This window comes from Betta splendens, chromosome 13 (genome assembly GCF_900634795.4).
Source record: "Betta splendens chromosome 13, fBetSpl5.4, whole genome shotgun sequence".
Taxonomy (NCBI): domain Eukaryota; kingdom Metazoa; phylum Chordata; class Actinopteri; order Anabantiformes; family Osphronemidae; genus Betta; species Betta splendens.
Window position 1 is genome coordinate 4194490 of NC_040893.2, and position 17882 is coordinate 4212371.

Sequence of the window (17882 nt, forward strand, 5' to 3'; positions counted from 1 at the left end):
CAACAATCTGGCGAGGTACTGGGGTGCGAGGTGGTGCCTAAATACACGGTGAACTGATTACAAATGAAGTGCAGGTGTGGATAATAACGGGTGGAAACGGGGACAGCTGTGACATACGGTAAACAGGAAGTGAAGCTAGAACAGAAAAAGAAACCGGGAGTACTACCAAAATAAAACAGGAAATGGAAATTGGAACCAAAACATGATGACATGGCTGACAAACTAAGTCCTTACAAAAATAAAAGCAGAACTAGACCCGGATCGTGACAGTCAGATAGTTACCATCTATACTGATAGCACATATGCACACACAACTATATATATATTTGCCAGTCAATGGGAAAATAAAGGCATGATGACATCAACGGGAAAGACTATAATGCAGGTGATTTAATATATGGACCCATAAAGGAGCAACTCTTAATCCGCAAAGGTACTGACAAGAGGGGTAACCTGTCCTACCAGCAGCCCTCTATAAATGGTCAGTAATACTGAGACATGGGCCTTGCCATGTCTCAATGGGGGATGGTACGGATAATGAACAAATAGTATATACTACTTATGGATTTACAAATTATTCTAAATATCTTGTTCCCGGTGCATCATGTGCGCTAAAGATAACACTCAAGGAAATATTCGACAAAGAACATTCCCTACAGAAGAATATCCGTTCCAATATTTACATATGGATTTTTGTGAATTAACTAAAGTAAATGTCAAGGTAAAAAATAGTGTTTGACAATTATAAAGCTTTTTTCCAAACGGGTAGAGCACTAACTGTAGCAAAAATACTAGTATGAGACACAAGTACGAGATACTGGAAAGAATTTATAGTGATGACGGACCACACAAAATCTCCTCTGTGCAACATTTGTGCAAACCAGTGCAATAATTATATCTATACAATCCTTCCAATGCCTTCCATATGTCAAAGGTGTTAAAACATCACAAGAAATGTTTTTCTGAAAATGCTTTTCAAGATGTGCCTTGCCCACAGGAGGGACCACTGCAGGCTGGTAACTGGGTGTTCATCAGAGTCATAAAACGCAAGAACTGGACCTCACCCCAATCAGAAGGCCCGCACAGAGTGACACTGGCAACACCTACAGCCTGCAACCGCGCAGTATTGCCCGTGAGAAAAAAAAACAGCAGAGGAAGGTAAAAAGTCTGGCTACAAAGGGGGTTCAGCAGCATTTAGAATTCATCACCAATGAAGAAAACAGCGATACCCTCTCTCACTTAGGGGGACATTCTGAAAAGGAGATACTATGAGGAGACACTGTTCAGCCACAGGAGTTGTACTAACTGCCCTTGTACTGTTGATTGATGCTAAACCACTCCTTAACCTTATTGAGGATCAGGAGAGACCTCCTGATCCGCATCACACTAACTCGTGGTATTGTTACATTAAGTTTCTTGCCAAACAGAGCACTCATCACTTTACTGAAAGTGGCTGTTATGTGTGTGGAAACATGCCAAAATCTGTTGCAAACCCTGATGTACAAATTCAGCCTGTAGACCTACAACGAGAGCGATTATATCCAGACACTTTATGTTCACTGGTTTCACCTGATGCTTTCACGCCTCGTTCGGAGGTCAAGGGAAAGGAATAGTTCCACGTCCTCCATCATACCACGGTCGTAATTATACACAGTTTTTGAGTGCCAACTTCTCCCCAGATATCTTATTTGATCATGTTCCTTTTCCTCCTCAGTTCAAGGGACACTGTTTCCAGAGCAGTAGCTTTTCCCTTTTAAAGAATAAGGATTTAGCCATCTCAGTAGGGGAAGTTCACCTGAACCACTGCCAGACGATGAAGATGCCTTGAACTCGCAGTGCCACCCATTTCAACACTTCTGAGGCACCAAAGGGAGTTCAGTGTGTCTCCTATTATGATGGTGCTGATTTCATGGGGACCCTCCCACAGTCTGATATCAATTATGTTTATGGGCACACAATCTATGTTCCTTTTTTCACCCAATTGGGTAGGTTGTTGTGTTCCTGGTTATGTTTCAGATGGCTCCTACGTGATAACACCACAGCAGACAACTTCCAAGGGACAGCTACGGAAGCAAGAGAAAGAAAGTGATCGGATTCGGGATCAGACTTTCCCATGGACAAAAAGCTCTGGACTACAGGCCAGAAAGTGGAACTATCACTATTTCCATGGTTGTGGTAGGAAAAATCATGGTAAGAGTTGAAACCATAAATTACTCAATGACTCAACAGGCAATCCGTGACCTACAGCCTCAACAATGTTGACGGAAATGGACGCTAAACTGTAAATTTTGTGCTTCTGTGCTTTTGACCCTGCCTACAATGTTGCAACCTTTTTTTCAATGTTTTATGACGTAAGAAAATCGTAAGAAGTTGTGCTGTTCTGATGTATGAACGACTGTTTAATGAATGTTAAACAGGTGGAGGAAACATCTACAGTCTTCACTCGTCACTTTACAGTGTGATCAACACCAATGACAGCACAGCATGTATACATGAACAAACATGCTCTAAGCCTTGTCTTACTTTGAATAAAAGTTCATCTTATCAACAACTCTACCTTGGGAACTTCTTGTTTTTCTTTGGCCAACTTCATAAAATGTATTAGAAAATCATCTGAACTTTGGATTTCCCCTTTCTTCCTTTTTGTCCACCTCTGCTCATTCTTCTGACTGCTTGCGCTTGACTATATTGAAATTTACTATTACCATAGATGTCCAATTGCAATACAAACTAGAAAAAGTAATTTCTCGAGAAATTACGTGGGAGAGCTGATCTGCTGCCGCAACAATGACAAACGCTGATTAAGCTGCTGACGTCAAAAAGTTGACTACGTCTAAAAGTTGACTACGGCAAAACGATGAAAACGTTGACAAAGATTAAAACGATGACAAAAGATGGCTATTAAAAAGATGATGATTAAAAAGATGACCAAGGTCATACTATGACAATATTAAAGAGATGACAATGATTCAAAAGTTGACCACAGTTAAAAGATGTCAAAGATTAAAAAGTTGACCAAGGTGCATTGTTGACAATCATAAATAAGCTGACTATCTTTTTGATTTGAAGAAAATATTTGTAAATAATTACCTAACTGTGTAATAGTTTAATAACTAGTAGAAATTTACCAGTCAGAAACAAAAATCTTGCCATTTAAGGTAATAAATTACATTCATTTAATAGAAATAATAGCCCTATTAAAGCAAAAGATTTAGATTAAGCCCTTTCAGAATAAAAGCACCCTAATAAGTTTGAGTGGCTATTTACTGAACTCTAAAGTAGTCTCATTAACAATTGGTAAGTATTCAGAACCACAAAATTTCTAATCAATCTTGCCATTAAAGGTAATAAATTGTAATTGGTGCTTTTATTTTGAAAGGATTTAGAGGAAATGTGTGGGGGTAATAGCGTAACTGTCAATTACACTTTAAATAATCCTAATTACCCATTCAAAAGCAAAAACAGTGCAGTTAAAGCTAATAATTGGCATTGGTGCTTTTATTTTGAAAGGATGCAGAGGAAGCATGTTTGGGTAATTACTAAACTGTTAATCTATTTTTAAATAGTTATAATTAACCATCTAAAAGCAGAAATGTTGGTATTAAAGCTAATCATTTGGCTTGGTGCTTTTATTTTGAAAGGATTTAGAGGAAGTGTGTGCTGAATTACTACACAATCCAATAGTGTAGTTGAGTAATCAGTAATAAGCATGGAACTGCTGTCTACACTGAGCATCAGGAGTTTGACCTGTAAGTGAAATCTGCAGCTGCGCTGTCGCCATGAAGACGAAAGGCGGGAAAATCAGGCTCACTCTGCTCTGTAAAAGCAGAGTTTCACCGTGTATAAACAGGCTTGTTCCAGCTAAACCATGATAGTTATCACAAAAATTATTTCATTTTACGAGTCCCAAGGCTTCAATGAGCAAAGACAAAAGCTTGTAGCCACAGTGGCAATTTCAAAATATGTCTCCTCTGTTTTTCTCCCCAGACGTCTGCCATAAATTATCATTAGAGTCTATGGGAGAATTTCAGGATCTCTCTGCACTTTGAGGTTGATAGCGACTAAAGTATAGGTCTGAGGGTATATCCAGGGTATATACACATCATTAGAAAGAAGACGGGGGCGGCACGGTGGTGCGGTGGGTAGCACTGTCGCCTCACAGCAAGAGGAGGCGGCCCTGGCGCCTTTCTGTGTGGAGTTTGCACGTTCTCCCCGTGTTTGCGTGGGTTCTCTCCGGGTTCTCCGGCTTCCTCCCACAGTCCAAAGACGTGCATTAGGTTGATTGGCTTCTCTCTCTCTCCATTGCCCGTAGGTGTGAGTGTGTGAGTGAATGGTTGTCTGTCTATGTGTTGCCCTGCGATGGACTGGCGACCTGTCCAGGGTGTACCCCCCCTCTCGCCCGTAGCCAGCTGGGATAGGCTCCAGCACCCCCGTGACCCCGCACTAGGGAGTAAGCGGACAAGAAAGTGGATGGATGGATAGAAAGAAGACAATTATGACTACGATTTAGTGAAGTAATAGTAAAGTAGTAGTAAAATTGTGGCTGTAGTGACAAGTTAGAGACAGAAGTTCTGTCTTTAAAAAGCACACCCTCTCACTGTAGCTGTGACATCACGCACTCTAATGGAAAAGCTGAAAATTTCACAAAAACCACACCATATTCAAATGCTCACGAGTCGAAAAGTATAGAAGATACGACAACGCTGATTTACAAGGAGAAAGTTGAACAATGATAGACGCTTTTGAAGTTGAAATGACGTTTCTACGCCAAAGTATGACGATGACAGAAGCTGACGAAAAGAGGGAAGTTGACAAAAAGTTGAACGATGATTCCCATAGACGACCATTATAAAAAAACGATGAAAAAAGTTGAATAACGTTAAAAGTTGAAAAGCTGAAAACATAAAAAGTAATAGCCCACATCTCCTAAAGATGACACACGTTTAGAAAGTTGAACGACGATTCTACGATGAAGCGTTAAAAAGTAGATAGCAATCAAAAAAGGGCAGAATAAGTAGAAGAAAAATAATAAAGACCGAAGATAACAATAGTGTGAGAGCTGTTCAGTTCTCCCACTAATAAAGAGCGAAGATCTCAATAGTGTGAGAGCTGTTCAGCTACTAAGAGATGCTACAGGGCACAGAACTTCCCTGCTTGTGAAAGCATTTAATAAACATCTGTGGCATCTTCTGCCAACAGGCCCTTTCATAGCCTTGCTGGTAAGTTGTTACTGTTCAATCATGTTAGTCATGTTGGTCCATAAAGATGGAAAACTGAAAGAAAGTTCACTAAAAAAAATCCACTCCAACACATACATCTGAAATTTGATTTAATAACTAAAATAGAAAAGAAAAGGTTCCCTGGTTACAGGACCTGTAGTTCAGCAACTGTATTTATTCATTATCCATTATGTTAAAATTAAAAAATCTTAAGGCCCCAGCTGTCTCCATAATAGCGAGGAGGGTTATTACAAAATAATGGAAATAAAAAAAATAAAAATTTACAATTACCTTAAAATAGTACTTTTAGTCTTGGTTGTCTGCATTTGTTACTTTTGCTTCTTGCAATTTTCATATAAACAGTTATTACTATGAAATGCCACTGCGGTGTCAGGCTTTTTCTCCGTTCCACTACAGCCTGTCCTGCTGTTGACAACTAACTAAACTGAATGGTCACTATGCGATTGAGAGTAGGCTCTGAAATATTTTTGTAAGTAGGAGGAGCGCTGCCAGCAGGAGGCAAGGTCGTGTGACTCAACTTTTGGAAAGTTCAACTCTTGGTAAAAGGGAGGAGGCTGCAAAGGTCCAACGAACTTAGGGAGAGTGACTGTATGGGGAGGGGTGGCGTTGGTTTAGAGGTATAAACAGCAAACCGCGGATACCGGCGTGGATAGCAGGCTGGGAGTGCGTCCTTCGTCTCCGGCCACACCGTCTTTGCTATTTGCAAAAGCATCGAAGCTTCTCTGCAGACATGGCACCTGTCATTCATATGTGTGCGTTCCTGTTCGCATCAGCGCTCATCCACGCGGCGACACCGGCCTACCTCAATGGCACGTAAGTAAAAGATCGGGCACCTTCATCTCACGATGTCTCCGAAGTTCGGTGTGCGCGTCATTCCAGTAGACGCCCTACGTACGCGCTAGTTTAGGCATTTGCACGTAATAAAGTTACCCAAAAGTTATTTTGTATTTGTGAATTCAGGGTGCACTGCAGTACTCAAAGGCCAACATCCAGTGTCATCTCACTAGTGAGCCACAAAGTCCACTGATTGGCCTCAGGATACTGTTACGCAACTAGTCCCAGTAGTGTGCGTGCCTGCGTTGGTCTGCCCTTTGTTGTTGCATTGCATTTAATCTTGGTTATAAAGACATAGGATGTCTCTGAGGATGCTGATATTCATTCTGATTTTGGTTTTGCACTCACGTCTGTCCTCTACTCTGTGACCACCATGACTCAAATGCCTTTCATAGTTTATTATGAGTGTCTGATATCTTTTTCGTGTCATGTAAATTAACACCACATCAGTATTCGCTGCAGTGCCACGAAAAACTTGATTGCATCCTTTTTTTCTTGCTGTTAGCAGCGGGCTGTGAGCCAAGGAGCCTCAAATCCAGTGGATAATGTGGTTATTAGAGATTTCCTGCAATTTCCACAAAAAACACTTTTTTAATGACACATTGCAAAACCCTGATTTACATACATAAATCACAAAATTTCCTACAAAATAATAACTTGTAGGACTTACTTGATGAAAACGCCTCCACCAACAAACCAACTATTGTTATTACTATGAATTACTTTTGAATGAAATCACATAAACAGCAAAGATACAAGGCAGCAAGTCCACATCCAAAACAAAACAAACAAAAAAAATAAATAAGAGTGTTACAAAAAGTATAGCTATAGCTAATAAGACTGATATTTGCTGGTGTAGTAGTCCATCACGTACTAAATAGTACTGTGAAGGAATGTTCTACTAATTTGAGGTACTCATTTTATTCAAAGCCAAGTTTTAGAATTTTAGCCAATTGTGTTATTTTACATTTCATTAGTGATTATTTCCAAACATACACAGTAAATTCCATCACTTCTGATATTTTGTTAGCTCTGATATAATCTCCATTGTTCACTAGAGTGAAGCTTTTCTTTGCGATCACAACACTGTTACAGTAAGTCTTGAACGAATCACGCACTTCAACTGTGATTTGACCACGGAAAAGCTAAGAACAGCTCATTTGACCGCGGTACAATTTTAGCACTGCCATGTTCAAAGTTTAACTACAGTGGGTTTTAGAATATTGCCTATAAAAATATTTTATTAAACATATATATATAATAAAATATTATTATATTATAATATTATCTATCTATCTATCTATCTATCTATCTATCTATCTATCTATCTATCTATCTATCTATCTATCTATCTATCTATCTATCTATCTATCTATCTATCTATCTATCTATATATTTGACTTTTATATAACTAAAAGTCATGATTCTAATGCATCAGGATAAGATAAGATAATATAACATATGACTTTATTGATCCCACAATGGGGAAATTTCGGTGTTTCAGCATCTTTGTGACAGTACTGTGACAGACAAAACAAGAGTAGTAACTAATAACTAATAACTTTGCAACACTGTGCCACTGTGCATTATTATTGACAGTGCAAAGCAAACGAAAATACCAGTTGTAAACATACTAGTAATAAAATAAAATAAAATAAAAGTTGTTCTGCACCTACTTTTATAGTAAGGTGAAACATGTCCATGTGAATTCCACAATTTCTATGCAGAAGTTAAAATTTACTCCTCCTGTAAGACTGCTCAGCAGATGGTTTGCCGCGGGCTAAAAAACTACAACAACTAGTGCTTCCTGGTTTTCTTAAGGCTGAGAGGAGGCGGGGCCAGGCTGAGAAGAGGCGGAGCCAGCCAATTGGAGCGGATCTGCTCTGTTAGCGATTGTTTTTTGTACAGCACTAATATTCAATGGCTGAAGGTCACGCTGTAGATTATTTAGAAGACAGTGAGTTTTACAGCATAGTATGTAGCTTTTATGAGCCAGGGTACAGCGCGAGACGAGTTACGCCTTATGGAGGAGTACGAGGCATTAAGTAGACAGACCTTACAGTAGTTAGTGCATCCTGCAACTGACAGCAGAGAACCATATGCATTATTTCTCTGCGCCAATAGAAGCACAACTGAATATCCCAGTGTTGCAATGAATTTACTGCTGCCGGTTCCTCTTGGATAAAGTGTGGATTCTACTGCTGACTGTGTGTATATGTTGTGATCAGTTTTGGGTTATATATGCTCAGGGGACCTGGAAACTAGCTTCAGGATGCCATGGACAAACCGGAAAAAAGAGCCGGGATAGAATGGTGGAATGACCACTGAGTAAGTAATATATTCAACCTTTTAGTCTTTTAGCTTGCATAAAGTTACAGGCTGCTGCTTGTCGTGATTTGGACAGTCAATAGTAGCGCTAGGTAATATCAGCCGGTTGCGTATCATCACAGGGACTCTTGGACAACCGTCTTGTTTTTGCCACTAACAGCAGATGAGGAAAAGAAGAGGGTTTTGGTTAAATGAAGAGTCTCTGGCTTCCTAACAACTATCTGCTTTCATTCAAAATAAAAAGCTGCTAAATGTCTTACAAATGATGTCTTTATTCAAACACACCTAAAATATAACCCTTTGTAAAAATGTAAATGTCTGTCTGTTAGATTCAGTTGTGCTTCTTTCAGCGCAAAGACACAATGCATCTGGCTCTTGACTGTCTGTTGCAGGATGCAGGGGCAGCCTTGTCGTCCTCCAAACGGTGTAACTCGTCGGTGCTTTACTCTGGCTCATACAACTAACCACGAATATCAGGCTGTGCTGAAGTACTCGCTGTCTTATAAATAATCTACAGCAGGACCTCCAGCCATTGAATATTAGTGCTGTATGCCTATGCGAGGAAAAAACAATGGCGAACAGAGTACTTGCGCTGCTGCAGGCTGGGTTTGTCTTCTCTCAACCTGACCGTTGCTGGGGCGGGTACAGAGATAACTAGGAAGCACTAGTTGTGGTCTGTGAGCTTGAGGCAAAAAGTTCTCTGAAATGTTTCAGAAGCTTTTTGCAGAGAAATAAATGATAATTTCTCTGCATAGAAAATAGGAATATGAGTGTCCCTTCATTCTTACATACTATGCAAGGTCGTTTTAGTCAACCTCCATTGAAAATCTGTGAAGTTTTCCTATCTAAAAACAGAAAGTGCCTCAGCGAAGAGCAAAGAATCCAGCACCACTAAGTATTTAGTGATGTGTTTTATGGAGCCAAATAAGTGCCACAGGTTTTGTCAATTCAAGTAGTACTCATCTTAAAATTTGAGTAACAAAAATGTGTTCAATAGGTTTCTTAGTTCAAATACAAATAATCTTTATCTGTTATAATAATTTAAATAAATGGCAAATTCTTTGATAAAAAATGCAAACACTTATCTTATGTATTAAAATATTTACACATTATTTTATTTTTTTCAAATCCTAATTTTTCACTTTCCCATTATGTCTGGTATAAGTGCATCAGAATCATCAATGGTGGTACAGAGTCATGGTGCCTTTATATGCTGTGGGAACTGGGACATCCACTCAAGTGGTTGCTGTAAACAAAATGGGCATTAAAGACAATGTTATCATTTTTATAGGATAAATAGTCCACAATACCTGGAATATTTATGGCCCGAATCGTCATATTTATGAGCCTGGTATTTCTTCCTACCACACACATAAATGATTGCAGGTTGACAGATCTCCCAGTGTTTACCACCACCTTAATACAAAACACAGTCACTAGTGCTTTTTTTAAATGTTGCACTTGTTTTGCTGAATGTCGTCTATCTGTCTATCTGCAGGATTTTTGCTGTCACTGTGAGTTCCCGTTTGACAGCAGGCAAGTGGGAGACCTTGTGTGTACACAATAATGTCCTCACAGAGCCCATGTCCCTGACCGTCACCCTTGACATGGACTCTGGAAGTACAGTCATCTTAGACAAGGCTGTAAAGAAGGACTTCTACCACTGCTTGAGTTTCCAGGTCTGATTCTACACATGTACATTTGGTAATGTTTGGTAAATAAATATAAATAATAAACACTACTGTATTAGACTTTGTAGTACGACCATCCATTTTTTTCAGCGTCACCAAGAAATAGTAGAATAGAACCTAATATTTAATCTTTGTAGTGTTTAAATACTTGCAGAAGGTTTTCTGGAACAGTGATAAATACATTCTTTCCATTGTCCTCTAACCCTTTTTAAACCAATGGCACAGATCCTGGTTTCATTACTGACCTAATTATTATGCCGGCGCCATGACTGAGGCTGTTGATGCCAATGGTTCTCTCTAAATAGCTGTTCTGGTTTCTACTATACCTCTGTTCACTCTTACGCAACTAGAAGCCCATGCTCAATATTGATGCAAAATGACCCCCATCCCTGATCGCTCCTGTGATACTCACACATACTTTTGCTTCATTACCCTGCATAGGCTCCTATTGCAGGGCTGCAGCATTTGTCTGTCAGAAACCAAATAAAGGCACAGAGCTATCTATCTGCATTCCTTTGAAAAATATCCTCTGCCTCCTCTTGGTTACAACACAGATATATAAAAACACAAGCCCAACGAATTGTAGAAGTGGTTCCAGTGTCTGTTACATATGAGTTTGAAGTAAAAGCATATGCTTTACTTGAGTGGTGAGGTTTCACAGTTACTACTGTGTAGTGAAAGTGTTCTGTTGTTTCTCAATAGACACACATTTGCTCCCAAGCCGTTCTTCATTCACAGATGACAGAAAAAAGCTATCAAGCTTTAAAATAATCATTGTCAACTCCCCCCTGCACATTTAGATATCACATGATCCTGTCTGCTAAAAGCATGCATTCTGCTATCTGCAGGTCCCAGCAGTGAGGAGCAGAGTGCTGGCAACTATTAATGTGACTGTTCAGAGTGATAGTGTCTCAATGAGCAAGAAGACCAAAGTTGTCATTGAGCCTCCTGCTTTCATTCATGTCATCCAGACTGATAAACCCATCTACAAACCTGGACAGACTGGTAGGTGCAATAGCACACTTCATAATCTCAGTAATCATCACTTTATTATTATAGAAATGTTTAAAGTATTAAACCTCCTAGTGATAATTGCTTGCTGCATTGTTATTCTTGATCTCACTCTTTTTCTGCATTGATAAGAAATTCTGCCGCACTTGCACAATTTTGGGCTGCTTTGTATGAACTGCATATGCTGAGTCTGTACTTTTAAAACTTTAGAAATTGTGTTTGTGCTGTGGATTAATTGAAATGGTAGTTTCTCGACACTTCTTGATAATTTTGGATTTATAGTGTGATTATATCTGCAAAGTTTGGAACAATAATATGTTCTTAATAAATTGGAGGTCCTACATATTCCATAATGCAACTCAATTTTTAAGAAATAGGATCAAATGTGGTAATTTGTTTAAAGAATGTCATCACAACTGACCTGTGCTGACCAAGTACTTGGCCTACAGTAGGAAAAAGCCTGGTTACACATAGTTATTGTGACAGACCTACAGCAGGACTAACCTGTCCACATGTATGGGAGAAGCACTTTTCTCATGTTTTTAGCACAAATAATGCAGTTCCAGGAAAAAAAGGCTTTTACCAGAGAAATGTGGTTAATGAAGTACAGTCCATAGATCTAGCTAAAGAATATATACACTGTTATACAGGAGCAACTCTCCTCTCTTAATCATTACTAATATCTACTACTACTACTACTACTACTACTACTACTACTACTACTACTACTAATAATAATAATAATAATAATAACAATACTTTCTTTTATTGCAATATTCCTAAAATAAGATTTGCAAGATTCAAAAACTGTAGGGTATTCAAGCACTTGAATACCCTAAAAATATATACACTGTTATACAGGAGCTGTCACAACCTCAGTCAATTACTCCACTATCGAGCCAGTTCCGGTCTTATTTTGTAACCATTTCCTGTTTAGCTCCCATATCCAGTCAGTCTAGTTTTACTTCCGGTCCTTGTTAACTCCACCTGCACGTAATTCAGTAATCAGTAGTCCAGTACTTAAGCACCACCTCTCACCCCAGCACCTTGCCAGATTGTCTGAGTTCATCCCATGACCAGCATTCCAGCATTGTCGAGTTTCCAGTTTCCGTGCATGACCTTGATTGGTAATACCGTTTTGATTCTTGCCCAGCCTATGATAACCCTGCCTAGCGTGTACAGTATGACCTCTGCCTGTTTTTGACCTTTTTTTTTTTGCCCAAGCCCTGTCGGATATCGTTTTTGCCAACCTGTGTATGACCATTGCCTGCCTGACTACGTTCTTATTAAAGCAAACTTTTACTCACGTATCGCTGTGCATTTGGGTCCTTCCACCATTGTGCCATTGTGACAGAACAATCTGGCCAAACATGGACCCAGCCGGCGCCAAGTCGATTAAGACCGAGTTGCAGGCTCTGGAGGCACGGATCCGAACACAGGAGGAACGCATCACTACTATGCTACAGGAACTCTCCAGATACGCTGCCCGACAGGAGAACCTCATGACGGCGTATGGGGAGCAGTTAGCCTTAGCAGTTAGCAGATGGATCCAGCCAAGACCGAGGCCGTAGCAAATTGGCCACAACCACAGTGTCGTCGAGATGTGCAACGTTCCTTGGTTTTGCAAACTTCTACCGTTGTTTTATCCATCGGTTCAGCACGATCGCATCTCCTCTTCATGCTTTGACTTCATCCAGAGTTACCTTTCAGTGGACGCCAGAGGCCGAAGCCGCCTTCCAGCAGCTCAAGGCAGCCTTCACCACAGCACCCATCCTTCGGATGCCGGACCCTCGTAGGCAGTTTGTGGTGGAAGTGGACGCCTTGGACTCTGGAGTCGGAGCAGTCCTGTCCCAGCGAACCACGGAAGGTGGGCGATTACACCCTTGTGCTTTCTTGTCCAGGAAACTGTCCCCTGCCGAGCGAAATTACGACATCGGAGATTAGGAATTTCTGGCGGTCAAGGTGGCCCTGGAGGAGTGGCGTCACTGGCTTGAGGGGGCAGAACAACCTTTGCACGTATTTACCGACCACAAGAACATAGAATACCTTAAAACCGCCAAACGCCTGAACTCCCGCCAAGCCCGGTGGGCGCTATTCTTCGCCCGTTTTAATTTTCACTTGTCATATTGCCCCGGATCGAGAAATGCCAAACCCGATGCCTTGTCCCGTATTCATGAAGCCGAATCCACAGCACAAGAGCCCACCACCATCCTTCCCGCGTCATGCCTTGTAGGGGCAGTTACTTGGTCCATAGAGGGCAAAGTCCAAGAAGCCACGAGGGGTCTGCCAGTTCCACAAGCCTGTCCACCTAATCGGCTGTTCGTCCCTCCGGAGCTTCGGGGGGAGGTAGTCCACTGGGCCCACACATCCTCGTTCAGTTGCCATCCTGGGGTCCAGCGGACTGCTTTCGTCATCGGCCGCCGGTTCTGGTGGCCGTCGGCAATTAAGGATGTCCAAGAATATTTTACCGCCTATCCTGTCTGTTCAACCCACAAACCCTCTCACAGGCCACCTCCTGGGTTGCTCCAGCCACTTCCCATCCCGCATCGCCCTTGGTCCTACATTGCCCTGGATTTCGTGACCGGACTTCCCCCATCCAGAGGCAACACTGTCGTACTCACGGTAATTGACAGATTTTCCTGACTCACCCACTTTGTACCCCTTCCGAAATTGCCCACAGCCAAGCAAACCGCCCAAGCAGTTCTGGTGCACGTCTTTCGGCTGCATGGGTTCCCAAAAGATGTCGTGTCTGACCGAGGGCCACAGTTCGTGTCTTGTTTCTGGAACGAGTTCCGCAACTTATTGGGAGCCCAGGTCAGCCTGACATCCGGTTATCACCCCGAGTCCAATGGCCAAACAGAACGCATGAACCAACAACTTGATCTTCGTCGCCTGGCTTCAACCAACCCATCTACGTGGTCCCAGCAGCTCCTCTAGGTAGAGTATGCACACAGCACGCTACCTTGCACATCCACCGGAATGTCACCCTTCCAGTGCGCATACGGCTACCAACCTCCTCTGTTCCCGTCTCTGGAAAGAGAAGTAATCATACCCTCAGCTCATGCCCTGCTTAGGCGCTGCCGGCAAACTTGGGCCCAAGCCAGGAGGGTCATGACCCAGTCCCAGGTTCGCTACAAAAGATCGGCGGATCGTCATCGATCCCAAGCACCCATTTACACCGTCGGCCATTAAGTCTGGTTATCCACTCAAGACCTGCCAATCAAGACCCAGTCACGTAAGTTATCACAGAGATTCATCGGACCATTCACCATTGAACGCATTATTAATCCTGCATCGGTGAGACTTACGCTTCCCAGGACCATAAGAATTCATCCAAACTTTCATGTCAGCCGAATCAAGCCGTTCCTGTCGAGTCCAATGGTACCGCCCACTCCACTACCATCTCCACCCTGTCTAGTCGACGGCGGCCCCATCTATACTGTTCGTTCCCTGCTAAATAGTCGCCGCCGTGGGCGCGGACCTCAGTACCTTGTGGACTGGGAGGGATACAGCCTGGAGGAACGATCATGGGTTCCCGCCCGGGACATCCTGGACCCCAGCCTCATCCAAGAATTCCACCAAGCCCACCCAGACCTCCCTGGGCCGTCTAGGAATCCGCCCTAGCAGGGGGGGGTTCTGTCACAACCTCAGTCAATTACTCCACTATCTAGCCAGTTCCGGTCTTATTTTTTAACCATTTCCTGTTTAGGTCCCATATCCAGTCAGTCTAGTTTTACTTCCGGTCCTTGTTAACTCCACCTGCACGTAATTCAGTAATCAGTAGTCCAGTACTTAAGCACCACCTCTCACCCCAGCACCTTGCCAGATTGTCTGAGTTCATCCCATGACCAGCATTCCAGCATTGTCGAGTTTCCAGTTTCCGTGCATGACCTTGATTGGTAATACCTTTTTGATTCTTGCCCAGCCTATGATAACCCTGCCTAGCGTGTATGACCTCTGCCTGTTTTTGACTACGTCTTTTGTCCAAGCCCTGTCGGATATCGTTTTTGCCAACCTGTGTATGACCATTGCCTGCCTGACTACGTTTTTAATAAAGCAATGTTTTACTCACGTATCGCTGTGCATTTGGGTCCTTCCACCATTGTGCCATTATGCCCTCCCCCCAATCACTACTAATAACTACTACTACTACTACTACTACTACTACTACTACTACTAATAATAATAATAATAATATTAATAATAATAATAATAACAATACTATCTCTATTCCTAAAATAAGATTTGCAAGATTCAAAAACAGTAGGGTATTCAAGTGCTTGAATATCCTACTGTTAATAAAATAACCTAGATCTTCATTTGGAAACTTTTTTATGCATTAAAGTTGTACAGGTTTAGCACTGGACTGTTTGGTGTGGTCAGTTCTATAATACATTTTTATGTACTGTACCAATGAGCTTATTATCCTTTTTATCTGGAGCGTTGGAACGTTCACATTTTCTTTCTTAGTCTTTTTTAATGTACTGTAGAACTAACTGGTCAGTCAATGAAGCTGGAAAAGCCAACTGACACACCTGATTAAGGTAATGTGCAGAGAGAGCTGGAAAACCAGAAGGGATACCGGCCCTTGAGAACCGGAGGTTAACACGTGCCTTAAACAATGCCACCAAAACTGGAGCTAGGTCAGCAGTCCATCACATTACATATATGTATGTGTTTGACATTACAACCTACACTCCTCAGTGAAGGAACACCTCCTTGATTAACATCACAGTAATATAAAATGGCCTGTTAAGTGCAGGATCTACAGATAGCCATGTTTAATACGTTGTTTTGTCCCCACAAGATTTGTAGAGCACATTATTGTCATGGATCAGCATCTAGTCTTTTCTACTTTGCTTTCCGGTTTTATTTTGACACTTTTTGTTTGGTTTCCTGTCTGTTCTAGGTTCCATTTTACCACTCAGTCATATGTTTCTAGTCACGTGATCATAAGCAGTTTTGTGTTAATCATTAGTCACTCTATATAGCCCCAGTATGCACCTCATTCCTTTGTCAGATTGTTTTGTGAGAACACCGCCGTGCCACATTTGGTGGCCAGTCAAGTAAACTCCTGTTTTTGTACTTACCTGTGTTGCCCGCTCCTTGTCGGTATCTCTGTCTGTGCTCTTTATTCTCGGTGCCTGGCCATGGGATTTTGCTTCTTGTTTTGACTGAGCTGTCTAATAAACAAATTACTAGACTGGTCTCCGGCTGTGCATCTGGGTCCTGCATCACAATCGTGTCCCGACGGTCCGTGACAATTATGGATTGTCTGAGCAACAAAGAGAGAATAATAACAAAGAAAAATAGTAAAAAAATGCCTGAGGGTTGTAAAATAATGTAAGAAGATACTTTATTTAGCTCCGCCATAGCTATGCATACAAGTATGAAGTGGATTCAGTGAGTGAGTGAAAACAGGGTTTAGGGTGTACCTAGGAATAAGAATAAAAATAAGAATAAGAAAACCTTTAATAGTTCCACAGTGGGTAGTTTTGTAAACTATGAAAAAGATTGCAATAAACACTGTTACTAATTTTTTGACCAGTAAACAATTGATTATGATAGTCTGACCTACTGAAGGTAAATGCAGGAACAGGTATTTTTGCATGTTGTTTAGACAAAAACTTTATTCTAGCAATGTTTTTCAGATGTTAGTGGCAAATTTATTAATGCATTTTAATAAACTTTAGGTCTGAGTAAATAATTACACCAATGTTTCTTGTATGTAGTTTTCAATGCATGGAGTCAGGTTAGAGAAAATTCTAGCACATTTTTCACTTTGAAAGTAGGGGACTGTAATTGTGAGATATACAGATTTTATAAAGTTCATCTGCATAGGTTTGGTAGTGTTGTAATGTTCCATAATCCATAATAATGTGAAGAGACAATTGAGACAACATAGTCTCAGGTCTGTGGTATGGTCGAAAAAATGTTTTGCACCCAACTGTGAATTTGGTAAAAATAATTGTTTTCCTGAGCATGATGCGGCATCTAGATTAAGGTTTTTGGTTGTGCCATCCATTCCTCCGTTTTCAACCGCTTATCCGGGGCTGGGTCGTGGGGGCAGCAGTCTGAGCAAAGTGTTCCAGACCTCCCTCTTTCGGACACTTCCTTGAGCTCTTCCAGTGGGACCCCAACGCGTTCCCAGGCCAGCCGAGACACATAGTCTTTCCAGCATGTCCTCAGTCTTTCCTAGGGCCTCCTACCGGTGGGACATGCCCGGAACACCTCCCCGGGAGGCATCCAGGAGGCATCCGAACCAGATGCCTGAGGTGGGAGCCAGTCCCCACCACAACTGGCTGCTCTCAATGTTTAGGAGCAGTGACTCTACTCTGAGCTCCTCCCAGGTGACAGAGCTCCTTACCTTACCTCTAAGGGAGCGCCCAGCCACCAAACGGAGGAAGCTAATTTCAGCAGCTTGTATCCGTGATCTTGCCCTTTCGGCCATGACACAAAGCTCATGACCATAGATGAGGATAGGAATGTAGATTGAACGGTAAATTCAGAACTTTGCCTTTCTTCGCCTGATTGGTACACCGACCGCATTGCTGCAGCCGCTGCATCGATCCATCTATCAATCTCTCGCTCCTTCCCTCCCTCACTCGTGAACAAGACCACCTGAGTGTCCAAAACATATGGCCGAAGGTCAGGTGAAACGACTACAAAGTCTATCATCGACCACCGGTCTAGGGTGTCCTGGTGTCATGTGCACTGATGGAGACCCTTGTGTTCGAACATGGTGTTTGTTATGGCTAAACTGTGCCTAGTACAGAAG

At 41.8% G+C, this 17882-nt stretch overlaps 1 protein-coding gene across 2 annotated transcripts in view; it reads left to right on the forward strand.

Moving 5' to 3' along the window:
- The first annotated feature begins 5768 nt into the window (after nt 1-5768).
- Nucleotides 5769-17882, forward strand: part of LOC114867765 (alpha-2-macroglobulin) — a 35876-nt gene continuing 23762 nt past the window's right edge. For both annotated transcript variants that reach the window (XM_029170744.3, XM_029170745.3), the window contains exons 1-3: nt 5769-6053; nt 9901-10081; nt 10942-11098. In XM_029170744.3, coding sequence (XP_029026577.1) covers nt 5971-6053; nt 9901-10081; nt 10942-11098 — 421 coding nt within the window. In that variant the 5' untranslated portion in view covers nt 5769-5970. The remainder of the gene's footprint in view (nt 6054-9900; nt 10082-10941; nt 11099-17882) is intronic.